This window comes from Anolis carolinensis, chromosome 1 (genome assembly GCF_035594765.1).
Source record: "Anolis carolinensis isolate JA03-04 chromosome 1, rAnoCar3.1.pri, whole genome shotgun sequence".
Taxonomy (NCBI): Eukaryota; Metazoa; Chordata; class Lepidosauria; order Squamata; family Dactyloidae; genus Anolis; species Anolis carolinensis.
In genome coordinates, this window is record NC_085841.1 from 263,226,360 (window position 1) to 263,238,763 (window position 12,404).

Consider the following 12,404-nt stretch of genomic DNA (forward strand, 5'->3'; position numbering starts at 1 on the left):
TAAGTTCAGGGATCACAAATACAAGATAACAAAAGTCTGGTATCACGGCTTCAAACATAGAAAACGGTTGCAGGATTGAGTTCCTCACATCCTGAGTTGTCAAATATTAACTGCTGCTCGCTCGTTTCTCAGCTAGTCTCGAAGCCCTGTGCAGCTGAGACCTCTCTCTTTGCAGGCCCAGGAAAGTTGGAACAGTTACCTCTTCCTCAGCCTGCTCAGAGGAACACGCTTGCACTTATTCTGCAGGCTTAGAAACAGTGGCTCCTTCCATGGGTGCTTCTTCAAAGCTTGGCTGGGTGTGCTGCTGGGCACTGCTGGACTCCAGCTCAACCTCTGAGCCTTCAACCAGCATCTCCTCATCCCGCTTTCCAAGTTATCCATGACATTTCCTTTGACAGCTCCCTCAGATTATTTATAAGTCAATGTGCTTCGCTTTAGCCCTATGAATCCCTCCTAGCAGGACTATGCCATCTTTAGTCTGAATTGTATAAACTTTTCTTTGCAAATGGGAGAGTTGAAATAAACAGTCAGGAATTCTTAGTCTTGACAGATGCTTCACTTTTAACATCATGCACAGCACTAGAATGCACAAACATATATAAATGAGGTCTATACATTGAAAAACTGAACTGAGAGAAAAAAAACATGCTGTTACCTCCAGTCAGTGATACACAATTGGAGGGAACTGCCTGATTTCCAAACCCACTCCACATTCTCATTTACATTTCCAAACTAGGAGACTCGGGTGGAGGAGAAGCCAGTTCCTATGCTGTATCTTTCCTAATAAGGCAGAATGAGGTGCAGGGAAAGCCAGATCTCAACTGAGCCATGCAATCTTATCGTCACCCCTCAAGCCGTACGTCTCAATCAGAAGACACAGCACAAGTCAAATGCAGCTAATAACTGAATTGGTATAGTCTTTCTTATAACATCAACCAGTGTACAGAGGATTGTAGCAGCAGTAACTGTGGAAGTATCTACCCCTCACCACATAGTCTATAATGGATAAAGAAATGAGTGGGAGCTAAAAGCCCTGAATTCAAATGACATCACTTCATCTTGATTATTAGCTTTGCTGCTGCTTCTTCTGTAAACCTAAAGAAATTCTTGAAAATTTATTTTTATTAGTTAAGGTGATAATTAAGGTGCTTCAAGGCTAATTAGTAGTGCTAAATATCTAAGGCAGAATAATCCATATGGCAATATTTCTGATTTCTATGCATGGTTGTAAAAGCTGGATAGTCAAGAAAACTGACCAGAAGAGTACTGACTAATCTAAAATGTGCTGGAAGACAGTTTTACAGATATTGTGGACTGCCCCCAAAGACCAATTTAATGAAGAAAGCCACAGCCCTGAATTTGCAAGACCTGATCAGGGCTATTGATGATATATGTTCACGCAAGCATCCGATTCATAAAGTCACTAGGAGTCTATGAGTCATAAAGTCACTGGTAACATCTATACAGTGCATTAGATTTATATGTCCCCGTTTCTAGGGCAGTTTCTATCTCGGATGGGCACATTATTTCTTGCCGGTAGACTGGAAATATTCCATCTCCCTGAATAACCCCGTTCAGGACCAAGCAAACCTAATGACTCACACAGCTTAAAGGAACGCTTGTGCATGTTCGCATGCACGTCTGTGTAACCTCATCATCCCAAAAAAGCTTCTGGGTCAATATTTTTGCATTTCAAATAAATCAGAGTAATATCTATAACAAAAAATACAAACAATGATTTCTCCTAAATCTTTGTTATTTTCAGCAAAGCCGCTTGACAGAAAAGAAAAACCCTGCATAATCCTTGTCCTTAGTAACCCACAATGGCTGCAAATCACTAGAGAAAAGTAAACAGGCTCATGCTAGTGCCAAAAAAATGACTTCAGAATGTGATTCTTGTCATATAGTCCCTGGTGTTTTGATGATAGATGCTGTCTAACTAACTTGAGTGCCAAATATAGAAAATATTATAAATAAGGTGGCACAGTTTTCAAATGCCAAAAAGGCCTGGAAGGCAGAACAGTTATCATAAAACTGGCACTTTACAAGGTTTTACTAAAGGCTCTATAAACCTCTGATAGACTGTCTATAAAATGACAAGGAGTTACCTGGTTGAGTTGTCATTCTACTAAATGCTTTACCTCGTTCTTTCTGTACCTTTAACAAAATTCTTGTATTTTCTATTCAGATATATTTTACTATAAAATCTTGCCTAGAATTTAGGCAAGCAAATTAGTACTAAAATGGCACTCTTCTGTTCTTATTTCTGATCATGGATCAACATGGGAAAACCCTGCTCACGATCAGTGTACAGGAGGTCCCTGAGTTACAGATATCTCACTTACAAATGACTCATAGTTAAGAACAGTGGTGAGACAACAGAAAGTGAGAGAAATCTACCGCTCGGAAGGGAAATTCACTCGTGAAAGAGTTATCATGGGGAAAAGGTGCCTCAACTGAAGGTTTATTACTAATCCTTGTTTCCACAACAAGCCAATTTTTTCAAAATCCAGTTATCACGGGGACAGAAAGTGAGGTGAAATCTTCTGAACAGGGGCCCAGACAATGTGTGTGGGGGGGCTGGATTTACACTTTTAAAAAGCCCTTGTTCCAACATACGTGCAACTTCAACTTAAGAACAAACCTACAGAACCTATCTTGTTGGTAGCTTGGGGACTGCCTGTACTTGCAAAAGCCAACCAGTAAAAATACCCGATGCTAATCACATTGCAGTATTACATTTCTACCACGAGAAAAAAAAACCAGAACCATTTCTATTAACGCAGAACAGCACAAGCAAACAAAGAGAGCCAAGCTACTGAGGGTTTCAAGGACACCTTACAATCATGAAATGTCAAAATATTTGAGAGGCACAAAAGTGAGAATGTGGGCTTTCCTCCCAATTTATTTTTGATCCCGTAAGTTATGTGGAGCCACGGTGGTGCAGCAGATTAAACCGCTAAGCTGCAGAACTTGCTGACTGGAAGGTCGGTGGTTCAAATCCATGGGACAGGGTGAACTCCCATTGTTAGCCCCAGCTTCTGCCAGCTTAGCAGTTAGAAAACATGCAAATGTGAATAGATCAATAGGTACCACTTCGGCAGGAAGGTAACGGCACTCCATGCAGTCATGGAGGTGTCTATGGACAACGCTGGCTCTTTGGCTTAGAAATGGGAGATGAGCATCATCCCACAGAGTTGGAAATGACTAAACTTAATGTCAAGAGGAAACCTTTACCTTTAGTATAGGTTATGCATGCTTCTCACCTGTACAGTGTTCTAAGAAGCAAACATTGAATTATGAAGCAATTCTATACAAGCTAAAGGTTTACAATTTTCTATACCTAAGAGTATAGCCTCTAATCTATTTTATTTTATCTTCTGGGATGAATATGGCCATTATATTTTTAAACAAAGTACTGAGACACTGCAAAAATGGTTAAGAAAAAGGCTCTGAGTTTCATTCCTTTTATGGTGAATGCAGCAATGGAAAGAAGATTGCACATTATTTGAACTTTGAATTCATGGCCTTTGGACTTCTGACTTGTAGAAAGTTATTTCTGCTGTCTCACTTTGCTGTTCACTGTTAAAATTCACTAGTGGCGAAGGCCAATACAGGCACATTTCAATGGAAAGAGGAGAATGCCAGAAATCCAGTTAAACTAGAATACTCAGGGCCCTTCCACACAGCCATATAACCCAGAATATCAAGGCAGAAAATCCCACAACATCAGCTTTGAACTGTTATCTGAGTCTACACTGTCATATATTCCAGTTCAAAGCAGAAAATGTGGGATTTTATTCAGCTGTGTGGAAGGGGCCTCAGACATCCCTGACATAAGGGGTTAGAAACAAAAAGATGTTCCTGAATACAAATGATAACAATCCCAAGTTTAGAAACATAATCTACCAGGCACTTTTTGACAGACGCAACATCTATAATTTCTTTACTTTTATATTTAGGCAATATTTTGCAAGTTCAATATAAGGATTTCTAGGAGCTCCACATATATGTAGTTGAGTTCTGCTGTCTCAGGCGATCACAATTCCCAATACTGTTCAAGTGTGGGACAGAGAATCTCCATTAGATTGGACAGTCTTATCTTCATTTACAGTTTTATGGATATATTTAAAAATATTTAACCTACTGATTCCTCAGTAGCTGCTGCATTTCCCACCCTCGTCTTATACTCGAGTCAATACATTTTCCCAGTTTTTTGTGATAAAATTATGTGCCTTGGCTTATATTTGGGTCAGCGTATATTCGAATATATACAATATGTTTCAGGAGATGCAGAGTCTTGGTTCTTTTGCTGCTATCTTAGAATTCTGGGAGATAAAATCCAAAACAGCCACTTTTCCCACCACCACACCATCATTTTGCACAGATTATATCTTCTGTTCCATCTAATTCTGGTTTCCACAAAACTTTCCTTTTTATTATCAGATGATACTGCTGTTTGAGAATGGGACAGACTGCCTCCGAGGGTGGTGAACTCTCCTTCTTTGGAGAATCATAGAATAATCGAGTTGGAAGAAACCACATGAGCGATCTAGTCCAACCTCCTTCCATGCAGGAAAAGAACAATCAAAGTACCCCTGACAGATGGCCATCCAGCCTCTGTTTAAAAACTTCTAAGGAAGGAGCTCCCACCACACTCCAAGGCAGAGTTCAGAAAGGTCTTCACAGTGGTTGGACAGACACTTTCATCAGTGCTTTAGTTGCATATTCTTCCATGGTTGGACTAGACAGACCTTGTGGTTCCTTCCAGCTCTATCATTCTACCATTTTATATAGTAAAATCTGATCAGGTAGTCCCAATACCCCAAACAATGTCTGTTTCTTGGGAAATTTAGTGCAATACCAGTGGCTACAACTGGGAGCTGTAAGCATTCAAGGTCACTAGTTTAGAACTGGACTTTGTTGAATTAAATAATTAACAGTAAATTATCAGTAGTACACTATCTGCACATATCAGCAGATATGTATTGCATAAATTACAAAGAGATAAATATTTGCATGCCCTTGCAGTTTTATCGTTCTAGAAAATAAATGAGATTCCAATTGTAAAAACACCCTTTAAATTACATAAATAACTTTAAGGTTTACAGCTGTTTGAATTCAAACTTTGTGCCTTTGCTCTTTGGCCGTACACAACAGAATGCAAGTCTGCCAGGCAGACAAGGCATATAAGGATAAACTTAAAAGTAAATCCGGAGCATCCGGTGGCTCAGTGTGTTAAAGCGCTGAGCTGCTGAACTTGCAGACCGAAAGGTCCCAGGTCCGGGGAGCAGAGTGAGCGCCCGCTGTAAGCTCCAGCTTCTGCCAACCTAGCAGTTTGAAAACATGTAAATGTGAGTAGATCAATAGGTACCGCTCCGGCAGGAAGGTAATGGCGCTCCATGCAGTCATGCCAGCCACATGACCTTGGAGGTGTCTACGGACAACGCCAGCTCTTCGGCTGAGAAATGGAGATGAGCACCAACCCCCAGAGTCGGTCACGACTGGACTTAACGTCAGGGGAAACCTTTACCTTAAAAGTAAATCAGCTAATTTAACACGTGAATTCTCACTATTGCAGACTTCCTGTCTTTAGGATAGTTGCTAAAGGTACAGGAACCCTACTAGAGAAAGCAACCTTAACTCCAAGACATTACCTCTGGAACTCTCTTCCTCAATGAATTGTCAATCATGAAATTGAGATCATGCATTTATTTACAGTCAGTCAGTAAGTAACTTTATTTTTCTATCCCGCCACCATCTCCCGGCAGGGACTCGGGGCGGCTAACACAGGACAAAGGCCCGAACACAATAAACAAGTACAACAATTAAAACATATGACAATGAATAAAAACACAGTAAAATCGACATTATGCAAACAATACATTTCATTAACCATAAAAGCTCATTAAAAGCATAAAATGAGTAAAAATGAAATGAAATGAACGACCAAGATGGTGGGGCGGGGGGATAGTGTGGAGGGGCCCTTTGAACTAAAGTGTAATAATATAGTTATAAAGTGCTTCAGGGCAAAGGACAAAGTGCAAGCATTTCAGTCTCCAGTCTCTGGTGGCTTACAATATAGACATTTTAAGATTAAAAAATGATGTAATTAAATCAAAAACAAACATTTTCTGGCTGTAAAATGTATTGCAAATAGTCTCTTGTAAAAGATCTATTTGCTTTTAAAGATGCTGACTTTCCCTTTCTAATTCTACCTAAGGTTGGTTTTGCATATAAAACTTTAATCATTCAGGACATATAAATCAAACTCTAATGCGAAGGTGGGAATGAAGTGGCCCTGCTGGTGCTTTTTGATTGCATTCCTCGCCACTGACTATACTGCAAAGGACTGCTGGCACCTGCAGTTCAGTAACATCTTGAAAGCAAAATGATTCCTTGCTTTAAGGGTTTTATCTACAAAAAGAACCCAATACAGCAATAACCCCAGATCAAATGAGAGCCAAAGGTAATGCTCCATGCATTCTGATCTCATTCATTAAATCACATTACAAATGCCTGCATTAGAAATTTGCTAAGGTCTTCTACTCAAATAAATGCAAAGAATCCTCACAATAAATTATAGCTACATCTCTAAGAACAGTCAAATGTTTCAAAATCTCTCTTAGTAAAGGTAAAGGTTTTCCCCTGACATTAAGTTTAGTCGTGTCCAGCTCTGGGGGTTGGTGCTCATCTCCATTTCTAAGCTGAAGAGTTGTCCGTAGACACCTCCAAGGTCAGGTGGCTGGCATGACTGCATGGAGCGCTGTCACCTTCCCACCGGAGCGGTACACACATTTGAATGTTTTCAAACTGCTAGGTTGGCAGAAGCTGGGGCTAATAGTGGGAGCTCACCCCGCTCCCTGGCTTCAAACCGTCAACCTTTCAGTCAGCAAGTTCAGCAGCTCAGCGGTTTAATCCACTGCACCATCGGGGGCTCCCTGAAATCTCTCTTAAGTCTCTGTAAGGTAGGGTAACCAACACAGACCATTCCTTAAGACATTGTCCACAAAGAGAAGAATACTATCACTGGGATCACCTATAAGTTCTTCCATATTTTTCTGCCTAGTTGTAATAAATTTAGAACCACATTTTTTTAGCAGAAGAGTCCCCTATTAGAGTTATCTGACAAAGAAAAATATAGTTCATTACATATATCACTTGTTGCAGGTGCATCCATTAATTAAATATGAACACTGAATACGTACAAAATCACGTAAGAAGAATAGCCTTGAAGGGAAGATTAATCCCTTTGAAGGAGAGAAAAATGTTTTGTAAAACAATAAACATACTGTATCTATATATTGAAGACAGAACCATCTTCTACATGGAAGAGAAAAACCTGAACTTTATCTCTTTCAAGGAAGTGCTTATCACCTGTGCATTTTACAAAAACTGGACCACACGTTAAATAGATGATCCAATTATGGTTTGAGTACCTTTCTAAGAATGTTTAAAAACTGTTTCTCTCTTCCTGCCAATCTATTAAAAATTACTCCTACATATCTAGATTCCAAAGTACCCTGAAGTCTTCTCATGGTCATCTGGGGAAAAAGTAATTGAACTGCACTTCACAAAGAAACCTCCATCTGTTGACCTTTAGACTATGTTTGCAGAACTAGACTAAGACGTTAATATTTTTCTTGCCATGATCAACAACTATTAAGCAGAAACTGAGCAGATGTGGCACTGTGGTTATCACTCTATTACGTGCTTTGAAAAACTTCACCTGCAGAATATCTGTCTGCCACGGGACAAGGGGAGGAATGAACAGTCATCAGTGGCAAGGTGGGTGGTTTATGGGCCACCCAGATGACCTTGGAAGTCCGCAATGCCCACACAACAAAATTCCCCCCAAATTTTTCCAATGGTTTGGGTACCAATGACCCCAGACATCCTCTAGCAGAATAGAGAGCATTTTCACAATGTATTGGGACATCTGTGCAATTTTAAGAGCAGGATATGCTTTTTTTCCTAATAGGAAACAATCTGGAAGTTGACTTCATAGTTACTTCCTACTGTAAAAATGGCTTTGGTGTCAGAAATGTGTCCAAATTCCCCCCACCCAAAAACATTTGGAGACATTCTGAGGGGAAATTAAAAAAAACCCCTGAAGTTTCCTAGAGGTACAACAACTCATGCAGACTTAAAAACTTGCCAACTCTGCTCCAGTTACAACTTCCTCCTTGTTCAAAGACTAACAGGATTAATAATTATTAATAATGCAGCTCAACACTAACCTCTGTACATTCCGAAATAGCCTTCGGACCGGATTGTCTTAATGAGGCAGTCAGACCTGTCGAAAAGGTAGAAGGAGAAAGAGGAGAGAGAGGGAGAGAAGAAAAACAACCACAATTATTACCAGCCACCTTAAAAGCATTGTTTCAGCATTGGCCAGTTGCAGCATGGTTTCAGTCTGTTGATGCACAAAGTTACTCTTTGGGAGAAAATGACATCGTAGTGGGGAGAGAATGCTGTACTAAATATACATTGTACCTGGAGTAATTACAGTGAGTGCTTCAGTTGGACCATATGGCCTAGCCAGCCGCTCTTTTGTTGTATTAGTCATCTTGCTGCAGATGAGAAGTAATTTCACATATTTCAAAAGCCTTCATTACCATAGCTATCAGAATTCAGACACTTTCCTCTCCCTCTCTCTCAAAGGTTTTAAAAATTGCTTCCATTTGCAAACAGGGATTTTATATAAGAGAGCAACAGAGAGAGGGGGGGAGGGGGGATAATTCCAGGTGCAGCAAAGCATATGTAGATATGCAAATGTAGAGAACACACTGCCTTTCACAGTAAGCATCAGCACCGTCTCAGGGGATTCAGTCTTAGCCAGTTTAAAACAAAACGGTCACACACAACCTGATTTTTTTTTAATTTGGCACATTCCACTTTGAATCTCAATGCTCTTTGCTTGTGTGTAAATCGTAAGCTTCCTTTTTTAATGTGTGACCTAGTCTGTTAGGAAACTTGATACATGGATGGGCTTGCAATTGTTAACATCTCACTGTACAAGTCCAAAGAAGGATGCTTAAACACCTTAAAATGACACTTTAGTGCTATAATAAAAGATGAGAAGCCAGTCCCCCATTGAGGAAATTTTACGTATTTATTTTTATGTTATGTTATTTTATTTCTATGTCACCTTTCTTAGTGCAGAACACCCAAAGGTTAAAGTCCTGTTTCCAGGAGACAAGATCAGTGGTAAGGCAAAGATATACCACACATCTCCAAAGCCATTATATTCTTAAATACTGCTTGTGAAGATAGGCTTATCATAGAGCATTAGATCTTAGTATTTATTAAATTTCCAATTTTTAAATGTTCATTGCAGAGTTTTCCTCCTGTATCATGCCAAGCATCCCTCCTACACAGAGGATAGAGAGCCTTGCCCTTGGGATACCAGGCTCCTCAGGAACCAGGAAGAAGTGGCTCCCATTTATACCTTCTGTGCTCCCTAGCTGAGATGTTGGTAGTAAACACTAATCATCAACCTCCTCTTGTCTCAAGAGTAACAAGAAATATCATCAATAAGCCCATCCCCATCCCAAGTCTCTAAGGCTGAGTCTTGGACTATTTCATGCCTCACACTCACATGGAAAGTCTGGATTTTTCCCACAGGAAAATTAAGATTATTTAGTGAATTAATGGTGTGTATATTTTGATTGTGTTTCTTTTGGTCTTTATATTTCCTCTTGATATACAAGTCTCAATTAAGAAGTTTAATTGCATGTTTCAACTTTCTAAAGCTAATGTCTCCTGTCTCAATGTATCAATTGCCCATAGATGCTATTTACAGATTGTTATTTGTTATTAAGAAAGTGGTTGAGAGTTGTGCCAAGATAATAAATGTAAACAACATTACAGGAATCTCTTGTCCCACGGCTAAGGACATAAAGAATGATAGCATCATCATCCAATACCTTGGGTAGAAGGAAGCAGATTTCAATGTGGGCAAGCATTTACAGGGAGGGATATAATTACATGGTGGGGTATGGTGGGGACAAAATGAGGGCATTTCCATCCAAGTAAAGATTCCTGTCCCCACAATTAAAATTCTCCTTTAGTCTACACATTTTTGGCCCTGTAGTAATTAAACATTTCAATTGAGGATTTAGAAACACATCTTAGACAAACAAAGACAAGCAGGCAAAGTGTCCAAGGGAATGTGAACACAGCAAATATAAACGTTCTAGGGGTGTACAATTTCCAAAGTCTCATTCCCTGCAATGTTAGAAATGTGGGAAATGGAAGAAAATTCTCTAGTCCCAATTCTCATTTGGGCAGAAAATCTCCTCATTTTGCCCTTCAAAGCTACATCTTTGATTGCAGGAGAAGTGAAAAACCTTATAACCACCACTTCATTTGAACCACACTGATCCTGGAACTTCAAGCAAGCTCTAAGGAAAGACTTTGCCAAAGCATGCGTGACAAAAAGGTGTTCCAGAACATTGCTTCTAGAATAGACCAATAAAAGATCTATAGCACAAAATAAACTTGCAATGTCCTTGGTCTCCAGCACAAGACATAAATAAAACCCAGCACTTCTTAAGTTCTGAGGGATGAGTTCATATGCTCAGTATCTGTGAAAGACAGTAATGCGCAAGCCATGAGTCACTTTGCCTCCAACCAGTGAGACGGCATTGAAGATTATTTTCAGAAAATCTCACTCCTTTTCAGGAGCTCAGGATGGCTGAGGAGTTGGCTCTCCTCACTCAACTTTTATCCTCAGAATAATCTAGTAAATTGGGGTAGGCTGAAAGAAGCCAGTTCTTCCAAGACCATGCAATCAGCTTCATGCTCAGTAGAGATCTGAAACCAGGTCTCTTAATTCTTTAATTACTTACTCACATCAGGTTGCCTCTCCAACTTAGAAGAGTGACAAAAGTTCAGCTTCTGGATGGTCATGGCAGCTGGCCCAAGGCTAAGCATGAACACACGTATCTTTTTAGTCTAAATGTGAAACAAAAACACTATGCTTTCTCAAAGTAGTGATGTATTTCAGCAGTCCATCATAAAACACCTAGCTGATACAAGGAATAGAATCAACTATTAATAGTAAACATAGGAGTCCTATAAGAAAAAAATCCTCACAAGATCTACTGTGATCCCGTGTTTGGGTCCAGGGTTTGAAATCCGTACTCTATTATGGATATATGAACTGATCTTAAAGAAGAGTTTTTATAGCTGAAGAAGTGCAGGAATCTACCTGACACAGCTAATAGAAGAACACTGAAAAACTACCATATATACTTGAGTATAAGCTGAGTTTTTCAGCCTTTTTTAGGGCTGAAAAAGCCCGCTGAGGTTATACTCGAATGAGGGTCCTGGCCGGTTTATATTCGGGTTGTATAGATAATCAGAGTTGGACAGTCTTATCTTATTAAAGTCTTATTATTATCTTAAATTACAGTTTTATGTAAATATTCAAAAACATTTAACCCACTGATGCCTCAATTGGTATCTATTTTTATTTTTATTTTTGAAATTTACCAGTAGCTGCTACATTTCTCACCCTCATCTTATATTTAATAAGTTTTCCCATTTTTGTGGTAAAATTAGGTGCCTTGGCTTATATTCGGGTTGGCTTATACTCGAGTATATATGGTATTCACAGAAAAGCCGTAAAAATAACTTAAAGTATTGATTAACTTATTGCTGCTGCACAGTTTTTACGGTTTAATGACTGGAGTACTTACATGCTGGAGTACATCCTCTGGCCATTCTGCTGATTCTGCAGGCGAGTTTTTGCCAGGTCAATAGGAAATACACAAGTGACCCCAATTAGCCCAGCTATCCCTCCATTGATCAGCTTGGCAGGTAAACTATAAGGGAAAATAACACAGAGGTACAAGTTCAACTAGACAGCAAATGCAAACAGAAATAAATATGTGCATGAGAAATATCAACATCTCCAAAAGTTTTGTGACTCCTTAAAGATCAGCAGGTATATTATACTGTAAGCTTTCGTCGGTTCACATAATGTATCTGGCAACCCACAAAAGTATATAGAATACTTAAGGAATCACAAGGATCTGATTTTGAAACAACATTTGTCAGCAAACTCCATATTTTTCTGATGTGGCTAATGAGGAACTTCCTTTATTCTCTGAAGTATAATCATTGCCCATATATTTCAGAAACTAGAGGGGGTTGGTTGTTATTGTTATTAAGCAGTGCAGTCCCCAGATGTTTTAGCCTTCAACTCTCAGAAATCCTAACAGCTGGTAAACTGGCTGAAATTTCTGGGAGTTGTAGTCCAAAAATATCTGGGGACCCCAGGTTGAGAACTACTGTTTTTAAGGACGCCTCCTTAATTCTGCCCTCATACAATGTAACTAGTTCTTAATTTTTATTTTCATCCTCCCAAGTACAGGGAGAGTTTTATCTATTCGTTT

The 12,404-nt window shown here is 39.4% G+C and overlaps 1 protein-coding gene across 1 annotated transcript in view; it reads right to left on the minus strand.

The window, feature by feature from the left end:
- Positions 1-12,404, minus strand: part of slc25a22 (solute carrier family 25 member 22) — a 93,587-nt gene that overhangs the window by 25,602 nt on the left and 55,581 nt on the right. Inside the window, exons 3-4 of the mRNA XM_008108314.3 lie at positions 11,706-11,831; positions 8,241-8,296 (exon numbers count right to left, since the gene is read on the minus strand). Coding sequence (XP_008106521.1) covers positions 8,241-8,296; positions 11,706-11,831 — 182 coding nt within the window. The remainder of the gene's footprint in view (positions 1-8,240; positions 8,297-11,705; positions 11,832-12,404) is intronic.